At 37.5% G+C, this 24,452-nt stretch overlaps 1 protein-coding gene across 1 annotated transcript in view; it reads left to right on the top strand.

Annotated features, from left to right (window-relative positions):
- The window catches only part of polr3b (polymerase (RNA) III (DNA directed) polypeptide B), a 28,572-nt gene extending 4,567 nt beyond the window's left edge, over positions 1-24,005 (top strand). Inside the window, exons 10-28 of the mRNA XM_066705415.1 lie at positions 508-630; positions 1,595-1,711; positions 1,985-2,119; positions 5,768-5,929; positions 6,223-6,423; positions 8,786-8,948; positions 9,795-9,948; positions 10,811-10,885; positions 11,243-11,341; positions 11,893-12,020; positions 13,619-13,828; positions 14,078-14,236; positions 14,612-14,729; positions 15,097-15,239; positions 19,602-19,705; positions 21,164-21,330; positions 21,751-21,864; positions 22,020-22,193; positions 22,600-24,005. Coding sequence (XP_066561512.1) covers positions 508-630; positions 1,595-1,711; positions 1,985-2,119; positions 5,768-5,929; positions 6,223-6,423; positions 8,786-8,948; positions 9,795-9,948; positions 10,811-10,885; positions 11,243-11,341; positions 11,893-12,020; positions 13,619-13,828; positions 14,078-14,236; positions 14,612-14,729; positions 15,097-15,239; positions 19,602-19,705; positions 21,164-21,330; positions 21,751-21,864; positions 22,020-22,193; positions 22,600-22,729 — 2,676 coding nt within the window. The 3' untranslated portion in view covers positions 22,730-24,005. The remainder of the gene's footprint in view (positions 1-507; positions 631-1,594; positions 1,712-1,984; positions 2,120-5,767; positions 5,930-6,222; positions 6,424-8,785; positions 8,949-9,794; positions 9,949-10,810; positions 10,886-11,242; positions 11,342-11,892; positions 12,021-13,618; positions 13,829-14,077; positions 14,237-14,611; positions 14,730-15,096; positions 15,240-19,601; positions 19,706-21,163; positions 21,331-21,750; positions 21,865-22,019; positions 22,194-22,599) is intronic.
- Positions 24,006-24,452: the final 447 nt, after the last annotated feature.

The following is a 24,452-nucleotide window of genomic DNA, read 5'->3' as shown; positions in this document are numbered from 1 at the left end:
CCCTTTCTGGAAAAGTGGTTAAATTAGTTTGATAGAACATTTTAAGATTAGGTGCTTAGGTGTTTAGAATGATTTATTTTCCAGGCTGAACACACTGCTTTGCCTCCCATGCCCAGAGACTTCCAGTTCAATAAGCTAATGTAGTTACTCGACAGTAAGCCAGGGATTTGTTCAATCAGCCTTCCTCTGGCGCACAGAGCTGTAAGCTATGCAAATACTCCAATGTGTCAGAATGGGAATACGTTCACAGTACTGGTGGACTGTGTAGAAGCAGGGGTGAACAACAATGTAAAACTTCTCCATAAGTTTGTTTGCCTTGCACTTGTATACGTGGAATGAATTTCCCAGCTCTTCTTGAGGAGGGCAGCGCTGCCAGAAGCAGATGGCACAGACAGGGGGAAGAGCACCAGTCTGGGCGCCAGTGGAGAGCTGCTCACACAATACTCTATTAGCATAAGCAAATGTCATTGTGCAAACACCCATCTTCATCCCTCCCGTCGTCCGTAGGCCATGGGGGTGGAGAGTGACCAGGAGATTGTCCAGATGATTGGCACAGAGGAGCACGTCATGGCAGCCTTTGCCCCCAGCCTGGAGGAGTGTCAAAAAGCACAGATCTTCACACAGACGCAGGTAGGCTACCCTCTGTGGGAATAGCTTAAAAATAGAATTAAATAGAATTAAAAAGGAAGAACACAAATGTGAACCCTCATCCAGCAGTAGCTTTGGATATTTGCTTTGACTGTCCACATACGGAAATAAATAAGTTAAGCTTACCTAAATTCTCAGTTTCCAACCTAGATGTGTCTCAATAATCCTAAAAAGAAATGTAGGACTAAGTTGCTCTGCTGTCTGTGGTTTTGTCCTTTCCCCTCTTAAAAGAATACATGTGTTGAATGGATTGTTAAGTCTTGATTTAAGCACCTTCAAGAGCTGAACTGCTAGTAGAAGTGTATTTTGGGAAAGCAGGGATGTCCAGGCCTCACAATTATTTATAAAACCTCCCTTTAGTAACAGGAATAGTTATAGAAATGCAGAAGGCCTAATTTGTGTCAAACAGCTCTGACCTCTGTCTGCTTAGTTCCACGTTTGTCCTAATCAAGAGTTTTTGAATTACTCCCCTGTAAATATCACTCTTATTTGATTCTATTTGTTATAAAATGTTATAAAATATGTTGTGTAGCCCCTACAGTACCTTCTCTGTCTTCAAACCTAAAATTAAGAAATCTCCCCTCCTCACTTACTGCCTGTAAAACTGCATATATTATAACCACTTCCAGTTTTCGATGCTGCATTGGTAGTGGCAAATTTGTATATTCTTTTGTTCAAATTTTTTACAAAATTTGTGTATTCATAAATGCTACAAATGTTTTTAGTACTACTTGAGAAGTTGCCAAGTTCTCACTCCTGTGATGAACTCTGTTGGAATAAGATCACAACTTATCTTTCATACACACCTGTCCAAAAATATACTCTACACCCCAAGTAGGTGAAGTTTATCAGCTGATGTCAGTCACTGCATGTTCCCTTGCATCGTTCCCTCTTTTGCTTTCTTCTTCCTCACTCACCTTGTTCATATGTAACTATGATTTTACAGGCACTGAAATACATCGGCAATAAAGTCCGCCGGCAGCGAATGTGGGGAGGACCCAAGAAAACCAAGATGGAAGAAGCCAGAGAGTTGTTGGCCTCCACCATTCTGACCCACGTGCCTGTAAGTGCTGCTTGCGTGAGAGACGCTGCATTTAACTGTAACATCTTTTGATATTGGCACACAAGAAAAGGTGGCACCTAGACAGCAAGTCAACAGATTTTTTTACACTGATACATATTGGCTACTATTTTCATTGGGATTCATTATGGCCAAATACACACAATCCATGTAACGGGCAAATGCATACAAAACAGGCTTAGGATGGAACTGTGAGTAGAAACTTTTCTTATGGCATTCTTGATTTTTTTTTTTTTTTGCCTCTTCATTTTCTAGGTGAAAGAGTTTAACTTCCGGGCAAAGTGCATTTACCTGGCTGTGATGGTCCGCAGGGTGATTTTGGCTCAAGGGGAAAACAAGGTGGATGACCGGGACTACTATGGCAACAAGCGTCTGGAATTAGCTGGGCAGGTGGGTATCGTCTTATTCTGGTATTCAAATAATAATGATTTATGAACTGTTAACTGCTTGCATATCTGCTTTTAAAGCGCAGTCATAACATGTTTTGAAAGATGATACGGAACTATAAATCTGTAGTTTGTTGACCAATATTCATCGTTATTATAAACGGCTCTGCCCCTTAGTTCAGATGAATAAGTGTAGATTTCTGTGTTTGATTGCGTATTCACATTTGTATCTTCATCTTTGTAACTTCATAATAGGTGCATTTACACTGCTATTTCTGATCCGGATCAAATGCATTGGTGGTGCCATGTACCACTTTATTAAGAATTCAAGTCATTTAACATCCTCCTCTAAGATTAAGATGTAAAGTTAATAGAAATGTTGGGAATGCTTTTCTGGGCAAGTTTTAGAAGTTATATAAATAAATCGGTCTAATTTGTCTACACAAGTACACAAAAAAAGGTCATATAACTTATAAAATACACTGCAGATTAAACCTTTGCTAGTGCGCATGTGAAAACCCCTGAATCTGCTGAGAGTTTATTATGATCAAATGGCAGTGTAGCCGTGACACCACTGATCCTATTCAAATGTATCAATGCATTTGATCCGGATCAGAAATGGTGCCTCTGGTTTTGTTAGTTTACAAAGACAGTTTTTTGCCCATCTCCCGTTCTTCTGGCTTTTCAAAACTCACTTTACATTAGTATTCAAAAGTGTATGAGTACACTTGTGTGTATTTATAATACATTTAACAATGTGTTGGTCGTTGTTCTGTTCTCTGATGCTTTGACCCCAAATATATCATGCATTTGATGGATTAGAGAAACTCTTTTATTTTCAGATATGAACATGAAACAAAAGGGTGAACAAAACAGCTATGTTAAAAGCTAACCAACAAACCGTGAAGTAGACAAGGCTTTTGTGATTACTTGCACAAGACCATACGTAAAATAAAAAAAAAAATAAAAATAAAAACAAAAACTCTTTAATACAATGCCATGCACCATGCAGTTTAGATAAAAAAAACAAAAAAGAAACCTTTTGGATCTCTGTCTGACTGTTTTATTTCATGCTGTTCCTAATTAATTTAAGCATGATTGACGGTGTTTAATTCTGCTGGATTAAAACATATTAAGACAAAAGGGGCCCATTTTCAGTGTCGTGCAAACCATCTATTTTATGCGTCTGTAAATGGCTAGCAGTTTTGCTCTGTAGCTAAATGGGCAGCCTTTTCAGACACCCTAGAATCTATTAATCCCATCACTGATGAAAAACCCACACCTCATGGGAAAAGCTGTTTGTCTGTCAAAGTGGGGAAGAAAGAAGAGGAAAAAAAGATTTTAAAAGGACTGTTTATTTCAAAAAGGAAAAACAATGCAGGAACAATCTGTACTAATTTCACACCCCGAGGGGCAATTGGAGGAATCTGCGTATGCCTCACCTTTAGATAATTGAGCTGTAATCATGAACCAGACCTCCTTTATCATGGGCCTGCTTCCATAGCCGTGGATCCCACTTGAGGACAGATCAGAAACTGATGCCAGCAGAGGTGTTGGCAGAACCTGCTTCATTCAGAATTAATCTCTGGCCCGCTCCTTTTGTTTAAGCTGTCTAATGTGTTCATTATATCAGGAGTGTTTTTTTTTTTTTTTTTCCCCTTCCTTTCCTTTGTCGTTTTTATTTTTATTATTATTATTATTATTATTATTTTCATTTTTTACATATTCCAAATGCAAGCTTCTTTTGTCAGCCGGAGATATGGAACGCTACCAAGCTCCCAACACCCTGGAAAGCATGGGGATTTCCACTACATGACAAAAGAAAGCCGCCTTGACTTCAGAGATTGTCTAATCCCCGCCCTGCTCTGATAATGTAATTACAGCTGCCTAAAGTCTTTTAATTTCGCCAAACCAGCTCGCTTGTGAAAAGGGAGACTTTGGGCACTCTCAATAGGCTTAAATGCTAAAAACAGCAGTCTCAAGGCGCTCTAATTAGAATTCCCTGACATTCAGCTAATTGGCGCAACTGTATTGCAGAAGCTTAATTTCTTTATTAATTTTGCAGCCGCTTATTTTGATGTATGTAAATGCTATTGATTGGGCTGTCAGGGAAAGATTTTCTGTTCGTTGGAAAGGATTTCTGCCTTGAAGCCGACTTTCGATAAGGAAAGAAAAAATGAATTTTGTTATGAACTTTCCACTCCCTTATTAAATACTTGCTTGTTACCACAACCAAAGAGAGACTGGAGCATACACACACAGACATATAAATATGCAATCTTCCTCCCTCCTCTGCTTTTAATTGATTATATAAGACCTATACTGGGGGCATTTTCAGTAGTCCAAAGCTTTATAAAGGCTACTTCCAACTTGTTACAGTCAGATCCTGCCTGACACTTGTCAAAATCTCGGCATTGCAGAGACTGACCATATACAACAAACCGTGAGTCTGTGCCATGTCCAGCTCAAAAGCCCCTGTCCACCCTCGCCTAACCCTTTAATGTAACTGTTGGGCCTGGCTTGGGTTTTGCATTAAATTAAATGAGGCAATTGCACCTCTAGTAAATAAGAAAAAATATGAAAATATGCAGGCCATCAATCAAATTTTTATTTGAATTAATCCTTAATCCTATCCTTATAGACTGTCTGTGAATAGCGTTCACTTGACTTCAGGTGTTGTGCATTTCACCAGAATTTGCTTGAATTCAGCATGAAACAAATATGTCCGTACCATATGCCTCTCATACATATATAATGGTGTATGTACAGTACTGTGCAAAAGTTTGAAAACTGAAAAAATGCTGTAAAGTAGGAAAGCTTTAAAAAATAGACATGTTAATAGATTATATTCATCTATTGTGAGAGACCTTGCTGATGCAGTATAACTACCTTGTGTCTTGTTGCTGTGCTTAGTCTTGCCATAGTGTATGACTTTTGACGGTAAACTGTCTTCAGCAACCTCACCTTATTAGCTGAGTTTGGCTGTTCCTCACCCAGTTTTATTCCTCCTACACAGCTGTTTCTGTTTCAGTTAATTATTTTGTTTCAACCTACATGCTGAATTGATGATTAGCACCTGTTTGGTGTAATTGTTTAATCGTATACCAGACTATATGCCTACAAATTCCCTGACTTTGTACAAGTCTACCTAGAATAATTGATACTACTTTGAAGGCAAAGGGTGGTCACACCAAATTTGGATTTGATGCAGGTTTTTCTTCTGTTCACTCACTTTGCATTTTGATAAATATAAATATAATCTATTAACATGTCTATTTTTGAAAGCATTCTTACTTCACAGCATTTTTTCACACCTGCCTAAAACTTTTGCACAGAACTGTATATGCCTTTCATTCCGAAGGATCCCAGGTGCTTTACAAATAGGAGGGTACTTGCTTAATTTGCCAGTGACATATATAATACACACAGCACAGCCATATAAAGACTCAGTCTACAAAACATTAGGAACACATTCCTAATATTGAGTTGCACCACCTTTTGCCTTCAAAATAGCCTCAAATTGCTGGAGCATTTACTCTACAGAGTGTCAAAAGGGTTCTATTTTATGGAAAGCGCAGGTGTTCCTAATGTTTTGTTGTATTATTTGATTTCTTTCTCTAACGGCACATACTATATCCGTGTCTTTTCACAGCTGCTGTCCCTCTTGTTTGAAGACCTGTTCAAAAAGTTCAACTCTGAGCTAAAGAAGATTTCTGACCAGATCATCCCTAAGCAGAGAGCGGCGCAGTTCGACGTGGTGAAACACATGAGGCAGGACCAGATCACAAACGGAATGGTCAACGCCATATCTACAGTGAGTTCCCGGCCTTTTATAATGGGGTGAAGACAAATATGCCTTCTGTTAGTTCTACTGGGATCAGTCTTGCCTTATCTATTAGCTCATGGATTTTAACCAGATACAAACTACATTTAGTTGATAAGTAATCTAATGAACTACAGAGCTCTTCGGTCAGTCAAGTTACATACCAGATTAAGTAAAGATAAATATCTAAAACACTACCTAAGAGCAATTGTAAAGGACTGTCAGGGCACAATCATGTTACAACTGATAAACCAATCCGTTATTGGTGCATAACTTTTGTTTAGGGTAACTGGTCACTGAAGAGGTTTAAGATGGACCGCCAGGGAGTGACCCAGGTGCTGTCTCGACTCTCCTACATCTCGGCCCTGGGCATGATGACCAGAATCTCTTCACAGTTTGAGAAGACAAGGAAAGTGAGCGGCCCACGCTCCCTGCAGCCCTCGCAGTGGGGAATGCTGTGTCCCTCTGACACCCCTGAAGGAGAGGTAATGACTGTGTGTCAGTCCTTTTACTTCATGGTGACCAGGGGCTGGTTGCATAAACATAGTCTAAGTCTTTGTCTTAGTATAATTTTAAGTCACACAAATGATAAACACTAAGTTAAAACCATCTTTCCTTAGACTGGTCTTACTTAGTCAACTATACAACTCATTTTGGGGATTTTAAGACACTTGAAGAAGATTAAAAAAAAACAAAACATGGCGGACGCTTCTATAAAATTGCGTTATTGGAATATAATGAAGAAAAATTATATTCTTTGGGCGACATTTTCTGAAACATGCACTAATGCAGTCAAACACGGCGTGAGATAAAATAACAAAGTGAACGGCTTCAACCCTCTGTGTGTGGTCTGCAATACAGTGGCTCTCAAAAGTATTCACGCCCCCTTGTACTTTTCCATGAAATCTAGGGCTGTCCCGAAAGGTAGATTTTTATCTTCAAAGGTGCAAAGCTTCGTTGGTGCTAATTTGCATAATGTGTCGATGACGTCACATTAGCTACTAGTGTATAGATTTGAATGAAAATCCTACTTTTTTTTTTTTTACAGGTCCATTTAACAAAATACAGTCTCGAACAGTAACCATGTTTTTTTTTTTTTTAAACAAGCACACAGTTTATATTGCTTTTACTTAGCATGTTTCATGCAAGTAAAATCATCTTACTCATAATATGCTGTATGCCTGGTGAATTATGTATGTTAATTTTAATTTGTATTTTATTCAGTAGAGAAAAAGTGTCGGAAATAGCGAATCGGTGTAAACTCCTTGATGAATATATCCCGATGTTCAGTGTATTTTTTAATGTTACAATATTAAAGACACCAGATCACAGTAACCTTAACATTTGGGTTAACTAATAAAAAGTCAGTCAATAGGCACCTTTGACAGCAATTACAGCCATTAATCTATGTGGATACATCTCTACCAGCTTTGCACATCTGGATATGAGCAAAAATTGCTGTTCTTTGCAGCATTGCTCAATCTCCATCAAGTTGGATGGATTTTCAACTCTTTCCACATATTTTCAATTAGATTGAGGTCTTGGTTTTGACTGGGCCACTCCAGGACATTGACCTTTTTGTTTTTAAGCCACTCCAGTGTGGCTTTGGCTGTATGTTTGTGGCATTGTCCTGCTGTGAGATTAATCTTCTTCCAAGTCCCAGGTCTCTTGCAAACTTCAGCAGGTTGTCTTCCAGGATTTCTCTGTACTTTGGTGCATCCATTTTGCATTTATCTTTACAAGGTTTCTATGTCCCGATACAGAGAAGCATCCCCATAGCATGATGCTGCCACCACCATGCTTCACGGTAGGGATGGTGTTCTCAGGATGATGTGTGGTGTTGCACCAAACATAGCGCTTAGCGTTAAGGCCAAAAAGCTCTATTTTGGTCTCATCAGTCCATCGAATCTTCCTCCACTTGGTTTCAGTCTCCCACATGCCTTTGATGTGAGATTTTATCAACAAAGGCTTTCGTTTTCCTACTCTCTCAAAAAGGCCACTTTTGTGAAGCACCCGGGCTATTGTTACAGTATGCAGTGTCTCACAGCTCAGCCGTGGAAGACTGCAACTCCTTTAGAGTTGCCATAGGTTTCTTGGTGGCCTCCCTTACTAGTGTCCTTCACGCCTAGATACTCAGTTTTTGAGGATGGCCTGATCTAGGCAGATTCACCATTGTGCCATATTCTCTCTTTCTTAATAATCGACTTACTGTGCTCCGGGGAATATTCAATGCCTTGGAAATGTTCTTATATCCTACCACTGATTGATGCTTTTGAAAGTCCAAGGGGGGTGAAATCTTTTGAGAGCCACTGTAATGTGCTACAACAAATATTTAAGAGGAAACGTCCACTTACTGAAGGAAGACCTCCCTAAAAATTAAACAAACCACATGATTGGTTATTGAAATCTTTGTGGAGGTGTCCCAATGTTTTGGGGGATTGCCGGTGTATGAGAGCTGTGTGAACCAATGGGAGACTCTGCCTGTCAGCATCAGTGACAGTGTTGTCATAGTCAATTGAAAAGATAGACTTAAATAAGTTAACCTGGGAGTCAGAAGGCTACCTTTTCAGGCTGTCTAAGGCCGTCTTAATTTTGATGCAACTAACTAAATTGCATTAGACTGGTCAATTTAAGACTAGTCTAATGGTTAAGACAAACGATAATTTAAAGAGATCTATACAACCTTCTGGCTGGTGGCCCTACAGGCTTGGATTTGAAGAACCATGCTCCTTGTTAACGCTGTTGCACTGCTGTGCCATATGTTAACAATTTTAATGAGAAAAATGGACTTCCAGTATTTACTGTGTTATGAAATGTTTATTTTTTTATTGTGTGTGTGTTTCATAGGCCTGCGGTCTGGTAAAAAACCTGGCTTTGATGACCCATATCACCACAGACATGGAAGACGGCCCGATTGTCAAATTGGCCTTTAACCTAGGAGTGGAAGATGTCAATCTCCTGTGTGGCGAAGAGCTGTCTTACCCTAACGTTTTCCTTGTGTTCCTGAATGGTAATGTCCGTCTTCAAAGTGTTTATAATTGGTACATACATGCGATTAAGGGAAATGCTAATATTGTAGGTCTTTGCCTTGCAGGGCATTTAAATGCTCACTTTTATTACAGTGACCACAGGTAAGTAAATATTCCAAAGAATTAAGTATTAAGAAAAGTTTGTAGAATTACCATGAATTTGTACAACTATTAGAAAAAGCTATATTTTTTAAGAGAACATCTTCGAGCACTGAGGGGCAGACTTTTTACATAGTTCATTTTCCACTCATTTTTATGAATGTGTTTAGGATTTTCTCGTAGGCAAGAGTTATTAGGAACCTATTCTTTCTGCCATTTTCCTAGAAAATGTAACTGAATGAATTGAAGAGGCTGTGTCACTCACATTTCTCGTGTATGGACTTGCACTTAAACAAAATCCAGCGTGGCATTTTCAACGTTTTTTTTTCTTTCCCCCTCCCTGTCTTTCCACAGCTCAGAACAATTAACTAAAAACAACCCTGCTCTCTGTGTAAGAACAATATGCATCAAAGTACCATACACTGTACAATTCTTTTTTTTATCGGTTATTGCTGGTGTGCAATATTGTGTACAGTAGAGCAATTGAAGTGTTTTGGGCCCCTGCTGTTTTTTTTCCCCCTCTTTCTTTCCTGTGCTTTAGTGTTAATTATGCAGTGCTTCATGGTAGGCTGAATAAACCCTTTATGTACACTGAAGATAACTGCACCGGGTTTTGCTGAGGATTGAAAGTTTGACAAATTAATTGGTATTTCGTTTGGGATTTAAAAATAATACCTTTGTGTGCTCAATGTTTGAACTTATTAAAGACCATCATTGATGTTTGGCAGGTAACATCCTCGGGGTCATCAGAGATCACCCAAACCTTGTGAATACCTTCCGTCTGATGAGGCGAGCCGGGTTCATTAATGAGTTTGTGTCCATCTCCACCAACCTGACTGACCGCTGTGTGTACATCTCCTCTGATGGAGGGAGGCTGTGCAGGTAAAGAACTGGAAGGAATTTAAATGCAGAAGGAAGTTCTCTGTTATTAGGACCTTAAAACTTCCAAGTTGAACTAATTTATTACCTTCAAACATGAGCAGAAGAGGGGAAAAAACACCAAAAATCCAATGTCATTGTGCTCTTTGTTATTATGTTCTTGTGCCACGCTTTGTAAGAAGGCTCATGCCAAGGTCCGTGCTTGTACTCTTCCTGTAAACAATGATTGCAGTGTTTAAAGGAGGTCTCTGCTCAATGGTGAGCACGTTGAAGGCTTACAATAGGTGATGCATGTTTCCATAGCAAGATGCCAAGCCTCGATTTCCAGTCATTCCTCTGTAGGGTATTGTTCAGGTGTACTGCTCAAGTGCTTAAGAGGTGCAATTAGCCCCCTCCAACAATTAGCAGGACTTTCTTCGCTCGGAAGTATCATGCGTTTGTTTTCTCCACTTTCTAGGGTCCAGCTAGTTCGAATAGCTGCGGCTCTTGACATTTGCTTCCTGCATACTTCCCTTTGTGTGCTTGTTTCCTCTGGGGGATATGTGATGGTGCATGCTGGGATATAGGATCCCTAAAGCAGGGTGCAATCACCATGATAATAGGGTCAATCCCCCCCCCCCCGCTCACACATACCAACCCCCCCTGGATATACTATTTTTATGTTTACATGCTGCGAGACTTAATAATGGACTTTTGGCAAATTTGTGCATTCTCCTGACTGTACCTGAGTGGTCTGTTCTGTTGCATTTTCTACAGCAATTCCCAGTCTTAACTGTTCTGTAGATCAGCCCAAAGTACAGTTTTTGTCCTGTTGTTTGCTTGAACTGTACTGAACCAGCTGCTCTCTTTTTTTTTTCTTGACCAGGCCATACATTATTGTAAAGAAAGGAAAACCTGCTGTAAAAAACAAACACATTGAAGAGCTATCCCAAGGATACAGGTACAGTTTAATTTGGGTTTAACTCCATAAGCTATTACAATTAAATAATTTTACTTTACTATTCTAAATTGCCATTTATATATCAAAGGTGATATTATGTTTGTTGTTTCAAACTGCAAACTGTGAATTGGTGGTTCAAGTAGTACTCTCATTTGTCAGCACCCTAAAACATCTTGCATCTACCTAAAACATCTTTCTGGTAACTTGAATGTTACCTGCATGTTGTAAATCATTCTAGGCAGATTGAAATGTTGTTATTCAAAGATAAATAGAAAATGTAAAAGCTTTGTTTTTATATTTTGAATTGAGTGAACTGTATTTATTAACAGCATGCATTGGCTGTTTTCTTACATTCAGGAACTTTGAAGACTTTCTTCACGAAAGTTTGGTAGAATATCTTGATGTCAACGAGGAGAATGATTGCAACATTGCACTTTATGAACATATGATTACCAAGTGAGTGTGGCACAAAATAAACAGTATCAATCTGGTATTATATTTCTTCTGTTGATCATATATTTAAATATATGTATATATATTTTGTTTTTCTTGCCCAAGATATAAGACCACATTGACTTTTATATTGAGTAAAATATTTATATTGAGCCACAAAGGTCTGGACATTTTCAGTTTATTGTCCTTTTTGTGCTTTACTTTTCAGCAAAGATTTTGCCTCTCTGCATGTTATCAGCCCCTTTCTAATGTTAAATTGTATGTCAGATTCCCTCTAAAATCAAGTCAAATAAACTGATGGCATACTTAAAATTGAAAAGATAGTGTAACACAGTCAAACTTTAATATAATCCAGAGCAAATTGTCATTAAATTAATTTCAAACTAGCAGCTGTAATATAATTTGCTAGAATTAGTTTTATTTATATTTTGTGTGCATACATGAAATCAAATATTCATTAGTATATTCATATTTAATAAAATATAACTAATCTGTATAAATAATAACATAGTAATTTGTTTTTTAATTCTGTCTTCTATCCCCCTCTCTCTCAGAGATACCACACACTTGGAAATCGAGCCATTCACATTGTTGGGCGTGTGTGCGGGCCTGATTCCATACCCTCATCACAATCAGTCCCCCAGAAACACATACCAGTGTGCTATGGGCAAGCAAGCTATGGGTAAGATTGGTTTTCCATCAGGGTTCTGCAAGTCTCTGATTCTGAAACCTTTTAAATGGATGCCATTATGTCCATTACAGCTTAAGCATTTCAAATAAGGATTTGTGTATAGTAGCATTTTTTTCCTCTTTTATTTTTTAGCTCCCATCCGCTGGTTGATCAATGGCCTGTATATGAAATTTGGGGAGCAGTGTTTCTAAAGGTCTCTTTTGAAGACTAGTGTTGTGAAGGAGCATGCTTTTCCAAACAGGGCGCAAAAAGGCAGCATTTCACATATTCAGGGTGCCGCATTTGTTGCCACACACACAGTAAAAGCAGAATCGGTGTGTGCAGACTGAGCATCCGCGCCAATAACTGTGCAGCCTTCTTTTGTAGCTGTGTGTGCAAAGGCCTTTTTTTTTTTTTTTTTTTTTTTGAGTGTCATTAGCAATTCATTGTCCGCATTTTCAGAGGTCAGTGTATTCAGCTGCTTGGACGGGGAGTTTGCACAGAGTTCCCTGGAAACCAAACTCCCCACGTCACCGCTAACATTACCAACAGGGTATCAACCCTGCCATCCCCCCTCATTCCAACCAAACTACAGAGACTAGAACTATATTTATTGGCATCTCAATTGCTGTTTTTTTTCATGTAGGCAGACTATACATGTGCAAATCTTGCTGTGTGGCCTAGCTAGTACTGAAGAACTATTTTTGTAACCTCATTGTGAAGTAATAAGAACTGACAAATGCCTTGCCCTCAGGGGACACAACCAAACATCCATTTAACTGGTTTGAAGTTGGCTCAGATTTGTCTGGCGAATCACCTAATGCTAATATTAAGTTATTTAGAGCTAAAAGGTCACTAATTGGGATTGATTTGGAAAGTCATAAGACTGTAAATGTAGAAAGTTTTCCACTTAGTTTAAATTCGGGGACATGGGACTGCAGATATTTATATGGAGTGTATATATATGACCTCTGGGTTCTAAACTGAGAGCCTGGTTACTTTTTTGAGCAGGCGATTTTCTAAATCTGCACTGAACCGTTAAAGTAATTACATCTGTGGAGAGGTGCTCCTGTTAAACTTTATATTTTTGTTTTGGAGAAAGAAGGAAAAAACAACAACTTGTTGATACATTAGGTACATTTTTTAACAGTAAAATTATAGCCGTATGAGTCTCACTGCCTAAAGTGAACAATGACTTCAAACATTGTCTATAACAGGTATTGTTAGATCTCTCGCTGCACATGATTTAACAAATGGAAGAACAACCTACTTGCGCTGCCTTTTCCGAAACCTCATCGGACAGTTTTCTTTGTGAACCCCCCTGGGACAGACTCGGTGCCATTGAACAGATTAAATATCGAAGTCTAGTCCTTGGCTCTGGGAATGTATTGTATGTCTTGATAAGCAGAGCTCAACCAAAAGTAAATTACTTCATCTTAATGTTGTTTGTGTGTGAGTGAGAGAGGGTGCAGTAGTAATCGCTTATTACAGGAAACAGAATATGTATAAAATTAAAAGTCATTGAGTATAAGAAAGAAAGGGGTGGGTGGGGGAATAGCAACTTGTTTTTCTCATTTCTAGTACAGATTAAATATTTTTTCTGTCTTTAGGAACCATTGGATACAATCAGAGGAACAGGATCGATACACTGATGTACCTGCTAGCCTATCCACAGAAGCCCATGGTGAAGACCAAAACTATTGAGCTGATTGACTTTGAGAAACTGCCAGCAGGCCAGAACGCCACGGTGGCCGTGATGAGCTACAGTGGCTATGACATTGAGGATGCCCTGGTGTTAAATAAAGCCTCTTTGGACAGAGGTGAGGAGTAAACTGTCTGTATTTTGAAAGCAGTATATTAATGTATAAGTAAAGTGTTGGATGATGGCTTGATTCTTGTGGATTCAAACTTCTTGTGCTGTTTAATGTAACTTTCTAGATATGGATTTGTTGTTGTTCGTTAGAAGTTTCATTAGAGAAATACAAATGAAAACTTTGAATTATTGTATTTTATTTATTTGTTCCTCATTTGGGCTGAGATTTTTCTCCTTTCATTCTGGTCAACCTTAGGTTTTGGAAGATGCCTTGTGTACAAGAATGCAAAATGCACTCTGAAGCGATACACTAACCAGACCTTTGATAAAGTCATGGGTCCGATGCTGGATGCAGCTACAAGAAAACCCATTTGGAGGCATGAGATACTAGATGCAGATGGCATTTGCTCTCCCGGTATGTGTACAAAAAAGAAACAACCACCACCATTTACATCTGCTAAACATTAAATAATGGATCCAATGGCACAATCTGGCGATGTAACAAATATAAATTTTAAGTGGATGTTCCTGCAACTTCTTTTTTTCTTACGATTTGAATTTCGAAATCCCTTAAATAACACATTTTTAAATTTATTTTGAAGTATATCACACTCCATTGGAGCAATGTTCAATGTTGTAAAGTACAATTCATGTTATTATGCACTGGGAAATAACAAGGTTTTGATTGACAAATCGATATTCTAGACCGTGCATATTACTTACAATTACAAATTACAATTAAAGTCCGCTGTGGAAATATTCATCATTGTTTTTCTTTTTATTCTCGCAGGTGAGAAGGTGGAGAACAAGCAGGTGCTGGTGAATAAGTCCATGCCCACTGTCACCCAGACTCCACTGGAGGGCAGTGCCCATCCCCAGCAGCCCCAGTACAGGGATGTGCCAATCACGTGAGTGCACTACAGAAACTTACGGCAAGCAGGCTGGCTGCTACGGCTTCTCATGTTTGTTTGTTTGTTTGTTTGTTTCTGCATCTTTTTCAACAGCAATGTTTATACAGTACATTTTAAGGGTTGTATTGTTTTAATCTAGCTACAGATACAATTTTATTTTTATCCATTAAAAAAAACAATCGGTTTTGTATCTTTCCTTTATTAATGTATTTATTCAGTAGTGCTTTTTTTGTGTGCTAAATTTAGCTATATATTTTATTTTTCTTAAAATACCACGCACAAGCCCACAATGATATCATCTTGTTTAATATTTAGAACAACATCAAAGTATTACAGTTGTGGCACTCTTTCTACATTTTGACAGTTACAAAGGCTCAACCAACTCCTATATTGAGAAAGTGATGATTTCCTCCAATGCGGACGATGCCTTTTTGATCAAAATTCTGCTGCGACAAACCAGGAGGCCTGAGATCGGTGATAAATTCAGCAGTCGTCATGGCCAGAAAGGTAACTGGTTCAAACTTGGTACTCAGATCTCCGAAATCTGTCAATGGTTGATATGCACACAGCATATAGACATGAAAGTGCCACTCTGTCTGTGTGCAGACATCAGTCCAGCTTGTATAAAATTGAATCAAATCAAAATATCTTGCAAAACCTAAATATGGATTATACCTATATATTTACAGGAGTATCATCATTTATTTTCAATTAGATACCTTTTTGTAGTGCCACATTATCACCGTAGAAAAGATCCCAGGCGTGAGTAGCCCATGTACTTTGGAGTTCCCAGTTACTTAAGTTTAACCAAGCTGTACAGATTACCATTTGGGTTTTTTGTATGTTGATGTTGTCTTTCTCAGTTGGTGAATGGAAATGGGCATGAAATGTAAAACTTGAACCTGTGACCCCTACTTACATATTTAAATGCAGAAGAAAAGCTGGTTAGCATTTTATGGTACACTATAGACTGAAGCAAAACCTATTAGCCATCTCTAGCAGTATAAACCCCTATGCATTTTTCAGTAGCTCGTAAGGATTCTGCGGTGTGTGTGTTTAGTCAAGTTCCTATGCTGATTGTTTTACAATAGCCCCTCTCATGGACATTCTAGGGCTGTTTTTCAATTAATCAGTTCTTTGTGTGCTCCAGACTATGCAAATTTATTACATCTAAGTATGCCACAGTCCCTGGGAAAGCTGTGTACAACCTGTATTGTCTTTCAGTACCTCCCAAAAGTCCAAGTGATGTTTTAATCAGAAAGCTAACAGGCTCGGTGCATTAATCACTTGCTTAAATAAACAAGGTCAAAAATTGGCATTAGTCGTAAGCCATAATAATATTTTCTGTTGTATGTATTTTCTCTAGGAGGTGGGTATTGAAAATTGTGAAGCTCTAAAAGTTTTAATTATTTTATTCAGAGAAATTTGTTCTTTTCAGTTATGCTGACTTTATAAGGCCATATCCGCAAAACTAATACAGATACTAATGCCGCCTTGACTTTCCTTTGATAAAATAATAAGCAAGATTAATAGATTTAGAATTCATTTAGATTGCGAATTAACTGTGAAGATGCTGATATTTGGCAGAGCAGGTCACAAATGCCAGTGGAAAGAGAGAACTTGCTCTCAAATGCAGAAAAGTGATTTTTATGAGCTATATAGTGAGCATATGTGTTTACAAAATAAGTAGTATAAAGTATTGTGGGATTGTGAAAAAGTAGAAACTATAAGAGATCTTGCAGCAGCAACTTGATCAAGGAATGCTAAAACTCTGTTAACAAGTTGTGATTATAGTGGTTGAATGTTTCTTTCAGCAGTGGTAGACTTCATGACCTGTGACCTTTGACCCACTCAAACACCCTTTCTGGGAAATGGAAATCTATGATAATATTTATATATAACTTAGTTTTCCTTGATCTGTGCAGATTTATTTTTAGGAGTTTGGACAACCCGAACTGATATATGTAGTAGAACTAGAGTTGATTTTTGGCCTAGACTTGCTTGATTTAAAGGTAACCCCCCCCCCCCCCCCCCTAGGTGAAATGACCCAAGATGCTGCTGCAAAGGCTGTGTTTGGGGTGGAGAAGGGATGCAAAGCAATAAATCATGGGAAAGTGCGTGTGTTGCAGGATACTTATGTTAAGGAGCGAGATTGGGGTTCTCTCCTCCTGAACGTTTAAACTCCATTTATTGTTATGTTTGTCTTTTCTTCTGCTATTAGAAGCAAGAAACCAGGCTGGTAACGTTACTAAATTGAATTTAATGTGAGGAGAGGTTATACAAAAAGATTATTGAGTGAAGTCCATTAATTTTTTCCAATGCATAACAACAGTAGTTGACTAATTCACTGCTCCTAGAAGGATCCATTCAGTTCTGCCATCTTGTGTGAAGTGTGGCACCTATGCAGTTTCTGAGAGTTCAAGTGTTAGTTTCCAAGTCAACTTGTTGGTTGTGTCCATTTTTGCTAGCCTGAAAGCAGTTTATTGTTGAAGGCTATAAACATCTCTCTTGAAAAATCTATCGTAGGTAATGTGTAGAGGGAGTTACAGGAAAAGTTGAGATTGGAAGGGATTGCTACAACATTAGATAATAAATGTGAAATGAAAGTTACTACACCAATAACATCAACAGGAAATGTTCAAAACCCGCCAAATTGGCATAAAAAGGTAAAGGCTGTTATAATACAGGTGGGCATGATTTCTAAATTAAGACATTTCACATCTGTTTTCTTACTCTTTTAATTTAATTTAAAAATGCCCCCTGCATACTTAACCTGAACGTTTCAGATAACTAAGTGCATTGCTTTGCTTGCAGTTGATATTGCATAAGTGGTTCTCTCACAAAACAACAACAAAAAAACGTGTGCCGATACAAACTTTGCCGTATTAGACCTCGTCATTCTGATGTCAGTGGCAGGTCATTGCCCCTATGAACTGCCCCTCACCTTTTCTCTCTTAGCACTTCTTACTTTGTGGAAAACCTGCTTCTGACACGTATGCCTATGTAAACTTTATTAATAATATTTTAAATTAACTGTTGTATTCCTTCATTTATTTGTAATCTCTATCTCTATATATTTTTTTTCTTTTCAAACCTCTGAAAGTATAAACATACAATCAACCTAATTAAAAACCAAAGCAAACATCTGTGAATCACTTGCTGTGCCAGGCAAAATACAGTGCGAGTGAAAATGAGAGACATACTTTGTGGACAAACTGCTCCAGCATGCTAAGGCCCAGTTCATTAAGTACAAGCTCAGTGAGCTGGTTTGCATGTACCCTTCCACATTATTTAAAAAAGAAAAAAAAAAAAAAAAAATCCAGATCCCAGCCACACATTTGTCACTTTCATGTTAAGCAAATTTTACTGTTTTTTGTGCAACTTTTATTAAATTCTCTCAGCTATGACTAGTCTCATAAGCACACTCAGCAGACCAGAATAAGTTAATTATTTACTTGTGTCACTAGTTCCCCCTGTGTCTGATCGAAGGCACAGCTGTGTTAGATGTGCAGTGGGATGTTTGGACCCCATTGTTCCTCCAGTCAGCGCGGAGCAGAGCTGGCTGTGATGGAGAGCTCAGGGTCCGCTCTGTTGTTCTTCCTTTCTCTGCTGATTTCACGGCTCTTTTATCATTCACTTTCACACAAAACAAACAACACAGTGCATGTCTGCTATGGGAACCCTTTTTTTGACTTAATAAAAGATGACCCTCTGATCAACGGTTGCCTTTTTTTTTTTTTTTTTGCCTTAAAAAAATTAATAAATAAAAATGTAGTATCATCTCCTCCCAGCTGTGTATTTTCTTTGTAGTATTTTAAATGTCAAGATCGAAAACTCAGTTCTGTTCCACAATATTAAAACTATAAAAAATAAAAACATTGCCTTTTATAGGTGGACTTTCCTTGGAGTAAAAATGAAAACAAAAAAGACCTGTTTAAAAACTTGAAATGGTCCTCTGTATCACAGTAACACTGCAGGTAGATGTTTATAAAACCAAAGTGTCTTGTTTAAGACGTGGACATGATTTTGTGATCTACAGACTGTCGTCATGTTTTGTGTCGATGAGTTCTTCCTCCATTCCATCAATGACGAGCAGAAGGACATGAAAATGTAATCCTACTTTGACTTTCAGCTAAAGCCATGCGTAAACTTCCTGCTCATCTTTTTTTACTTGCAAATTGTCTTAATGTGTTTGATCAGGTTTAAGCTTAACGCTGAGGTACTTCGGCAAACATTTGCACTGACACTTGAAACTTCAGGCGTATGTAACTGCAAAAAAACACTATAATATACTTCAGTGTAAAATCTGTGTGAGGTGGATGAGGACTGTAAAGAAATATCTAAATATTTTGTTTAATGTAAATATTATCCTTACCATAAAATGTATATTCTGAAATCTTAGGCTTAGACCTGTTAATATCTTTTTTTTTTTTTTGCACTGCACACAAGTGGAATATATGTGTTGTGGTTTAATTTATTTTTTTATACTTTTTTAAATGAGTTAATTTGTATTTACAATGAATAATTATTTTATGTAGTCGTATAGTCTTATTTTAAAGCAGGTGACTTTCAGTTTGAGGAGATAATAGCCTTAATCTGTCTGTAGATTTACACCTTTTAACAATAAGAACTGTGGCCCTAATACATGAACAATGATGCAACCACATTCAGAATTTGCTTTTCAAAACTACAGTAGCTTTTAAAACATAATCCTGAATGAGAATCTCACTGTCTCCTACCACAGAGCAGAAAACAACCGTCAAGTTTAAATTAAAATGTTGACAAAAATCCATATTTTACCTGTGTGACATTATTTCAGTTCCTGTCCTCCAGCAATTTCTACTCTGCAGTTGTCTTATGTTTCTGCAGGTGTGTGTGGGCTCATTGTTCCTCAGGAGGACATGCCTTTCTGTGACTCTGGAATCTGCCCTGACATCATCATGAATCCGCACGGTTACCCTTCCCGTATGACGGTAAGACATTCTCTGTTCTTTTCAATCAGCAGTATTTCAGTGTTTTTTATATGGTTAAATAGGGCTACCTTAGGTTCGTTAACCAGAACTTTGAAGGCTTTTCCAAACATTCGAAGGTTGGTCACGTTACAACCGCATCGTTTTTTTTTTTTCCTGTTAGTACTACATACTATTTTAGTTTTGTTTGTTTTTGTTTCTATAGCCAGTGTGACATTTTTTCCCAAAAAGTTTCCATTTTTATTATAGTTAACTAGACTGTTAAGATTACTTTGTTCTGGAGTCTTTTAGTATTTCCTACTTTCCATATAGTGTTTTTTTTTTTTTTTACACTGAATTGCTATTTGCGTATTGATTAAAATACATATTAAAGTTAACAACATGAATACGTCAACACACCGATTATTATTAATATGCTTTGTATGAGTAGATATTTTTTCATGCATTGTGCAGCTTGTTTGTACTTTTATTGGTGTTAGGAACAAAAACGAAATAGCAAATTGGTGTAAAACCGTTGAATATAGGACACCATCTCTTATAAGGTTAATTGAAGGTCCTATTTAGTTTCTAATCTAAATGTTATGTTACTATGTTCTGTATTTCTGTGTATTATCTGTATAACAATTTTTTTTTTTTTTACTTCTAAATAAAAAAGTCAGTTGCAGTTTCTTTAGTTGGACGTATGAGTAATGTGCTCTTTTACTGGAAGGTTAATGTGTCGCACAAGTAAAATCAAATACCTGTATTAAAAACGTGTTTGTGAAATTAAATAAAAACATGATTACTGTTTGAGATCTACAAGGGGGTATTTTGTTTATATGGATTACCAGTAAAAAGTAGGATTTTCAATTAAATCTATATACTATTAGTTAATGTGACGCCATGAGTAAAGTATGCAAATTAGCACAAGGAAGCTTCGAACCTTCCTTCGGTAATGTTCCAAAACATCAAAGGTTACAATTGACGTTTAAACAATTAACATTTAAATATTTTTTGCTGTTGTTGTTGTTGTTGTTCACAATGTCCTTGAGGTGATAATACATTTGCACACTTTTTTAATGTCTGTGCTTCCCAACCTTTTCAAGGATAAGACACTTCTGCTTTATATCAAATGTTATGGTAATTACACTACTGATGTCATGCGATAAGGCACACCTACTTTGATATTTTGAAAATATAGTTTTTATATATATTTGTCTTGTTCTATTTTTCATATATGACTGTTCAAGTAGTCCATAGTACACCTTTTCATGCCTGATGGCACACCAATTTGCCACGACACTGGTTGGGAACCTCTGCATTATATAATTCTGGAGGTTGCAGTATTAAGGATTAAGTGTTGAATAATCCAAGATTATGGTTTAAACTGGAAAGCTGTTTTTTTTTTCTTTTCTTTTCTGTGTTTGTTTGGCCTGTATTTCCACAACCACACATGAGTATTGTCTCTTATTCCTCTCCAAGGTCGGGAAACTGATTGAGCTCCTGGCAGGCAAGGCAGGGGTTTTGGATGGCCGCTTTCATTATGGTACGGCCTTTGGAGGCAGCAAAGTAAAAGATGTCTGTGAAGACCTTATCCACTACGGCTATAACTATTTGGGAAAAGATTATGTGACATCTGGCATCACAGGGTAAGGGACTGAATGTTTTGTTTCTCTTGTGGTTGTGTCAATGTGCAAACGGGAAGATCAACACAGAGAAAACTGTTTCTTTCTTCTTCACATTGGAACACATATTTAGAACATTTGTGGCCTGTTGCTGTAGAAGAAGTGAATTTATCTTATTGCAGATTTTTCAGTTTCTTATTTTAATTTAAAACACTTTTATTTCAGTCCAGGGTTGTTCTAGGATTTCAGTATATCAGACCTGAAAAGTTTCTGCTAAATACCTATATCTTGTTTACAGTGGTTTTCAGCTTCCTCTGATAAACTTATGTTTTGTTTTATGAAATGTCAAGGATGAATACTTTTTATTTCTTATAAGCTTTGTGCTATTAGCTAAATCATAGTCAATTAAATTGTAATAACTTTTCTGTGTGTGCTTTATCTCAGAGAACCACTGGAAGCCTATATTTACTTTGGTCCAGTTTACTACCAGAAGCTGAAGCACATGGTTCTCGACAAGATGCATGCCAGGGCCCGAGGCCCAAGAGCTGTTCTGACCCGGTAAGCAGGAATTGGAGAGCGATATGGACATGCCAGCATAGTTCCTGGGCACGTTTCCAGTCTTGAATTTGTCTATTTTTTTTTTTACTTTGGTTTGGTCTCCAAACCCTCTCATTTATTTATGTATGTATTTTCCTTTTCTTGTTGGGGTACAGCCAGCCCACAGAAGGTCGATCCAGAGACGGTGGCCTGCGTCTGGGTGAGATGGAGCGGGACTGCCTGATTGGCTATGGAGCCAGCATGCTCCTGCTGGAACGGCTGATGATATCCAGCGATGCCTTTGAGGTGGATGTGTGTGGGCAGTGCGGGCTGTTGGGATACTCCGGCTGGTACGTGGCCACACCTAAGAAGCGGTTCTTATGAGGCCCCTACTTTCTGTTCACAGTGCACTCTCTAACACTTGATCGTGTAGGATGTATAGTAGTCACACAACACACTGCAGTGTTGTGTTTTTAGCATTCAAAATTCAGGGTAGATGCATCAGTTGCAGTATCTTTTACTTTACTTTGAGAAGGTTCAGTAGCCTACCACCATTTTACTGCATGTGAACTTTGAGATGCATCTGTACATTTTGCTGTCCCACCCAGTTGAAATTTGAAATAAGTCTGTTAGCTGTATAGGAAAATAAGTAAAGATGAAAATGAACAGAATAAATGTAGCCCTAGGAAAGATGGAGATATTTAGTGTGAGTTGTTTTAATATGCTCAAGTTTGTTGGTTTGTCTTTCCTTGACAGGTGCCATTATTGTAAGTCTTCTTGCCATGTGTCCTCCCTACGAATCCCTTATGCCTGTAAGCTGCTCTTCCAGGAACTCCAGTCTATGAACATTGTGCCCAGGTTAAAACTGTCACGATACAACGAGTGAAGAACTCATACCTTGATCCTTGCAGTGCTGCATCAGATATTCAACAGGAGGGATGGATTGGTGCATAAGATATGTATAGTGTTTTGGAAACTTGAAGCGCACAGTCCATCTTTGACATTGACTCTCAACACTTGTACTATTTTTGTTTTGAAAAGCAGTTAAGTTAACCTGAAAGCTAGATGATAACTTTTTGGAACAAAGTTTTGATTTTTGTGTAAGTTCAACTACGTTAATTTAGCTAATCGCAGTTCAAATATTTTTGAACTGGTATTTAGTGTATTTGGTCTTCGCTTAACTAAGGTTGCTTTTGTTGCTCACATATATGAGTGGACTATGGTGAATAAAAGGAGACTGAATACTTGACATTGATGTCAAGGAAATAAAATATATTTCTTACATGCTGGAGAGTACTGTACATACAGTAAAGCTGTATATTGTTTTATATGAAAAACTGGACACCTAAAACCATGGCAAAATAATGTTTTCCTTTTCATTTTTGTAAAGAGTTGGAGAATGTTTCATTTTGGAAGGAATAAATTATGAAAGTATAACTGTTGCTATCAGTGTTCATACTAATGTCATGAGGGGTAAGACTCCTTTCTTCTTCGGGAATGTTATTGCAGAGGATTTTTTTTTTTTTTTTTTTTTATTATTATTTATATAAAAGTGCCTGCACTGTTAGGGTCAGGGCTCTAGTTGTGATGGATGAACTGGTATCGTGTGACCCATCCAGGCTGCTGTAATAAAGGATTTGTGTCATACTGAGGGGAATGAATAAGAACTATGTACATGTGCCTTCCCAATTTTTCCATTTAATCCATAATCCATAATAAATCAGCGATCTTTCATTGCGTGTCCCATAGGCTAAATATACTAACAAAAATAAAAGGGATCACTGAACATTCTTTAGAAGATCAAAAAGTTGTTTTTTTTGAGACTTGAATTTAAGAAAAAAAAAAAAAAAAACTTCTAAGCAATCTTATGCGATCCCTGATTTTTTTTTTTTTTTTTGTCAATTTTAATCCATAACATAAATATTTAAAAGCCTGTTTATTTTTGTTTGATTTATTTATTTTTCTTCCCATCAACCTTTTTTTTTTTTTTTTTTTTTTTTTTTTTTAAATTACAAATCTGAATTTGTATCGTTCCAATTTAGTTTTCTGTGTGTGCAGTTGTCATTGTCACTGAAGGATATTGTGATAAAGACATAACCAACATATGCACCATGTGTTTTGTGTATATTGGTTTCAATAAAAAAAATCCTGTTTTCTATTTATTTAACCTCACTTCTGATTCTCTCAGAATGATCCATGGTTGTTTCGGCAGTTTGTCAGGGTTGCTGAGCTTGGAGGGGTGTGAGTTAGCACGTTCAGACAGTGCAGTTGGTGTGAGGTGAGAGAGGGAAAGAAGGAAAATCTGAACAGGTCAGTTTAATGCTTTTAAAGGTTATTTATCAAGACAAGCCCTGATGGGGACAATTGTGTCCAAGTCTTATATTTGTAAAATTTTAAATTATGTTTTAAGCTTCTGCTGTACAATGTCAGAGAGGCAAATCCTACAACAGAATGAAGGTAAAGAAGCAAAAATGTGCTCATGGTGTTCTTCTCAAAAGACAACATTCACATTATTATTTATTTCTCGGCAATTGACACACTTGTATAGGAAATATACAGTAAACAATAGAAGTCCTAGATCCTAGATAGTAAAAGCTAGTACGTGCAGA

This window comes from Amia ocellicauda, chromosome 5 (assembly GCF_036373705.1).
Source record: "Amia ocellicauda isolate fAmiCal2 chromosome 5, fAmiCal2.hap1, whole genome shotgun sequence".
Taxonomy (NCBI): Eukaryota; Metazoa; Chordata; class Actinopteri; order Amiiformes; family Amiidae; genus Amia; species Amia ocellicauda.
The sequence above is the reverse complement of the archived record's forward strand: the minus strand, read 5'-3'. Positions and strand labels throughout refer to the sequence as shown.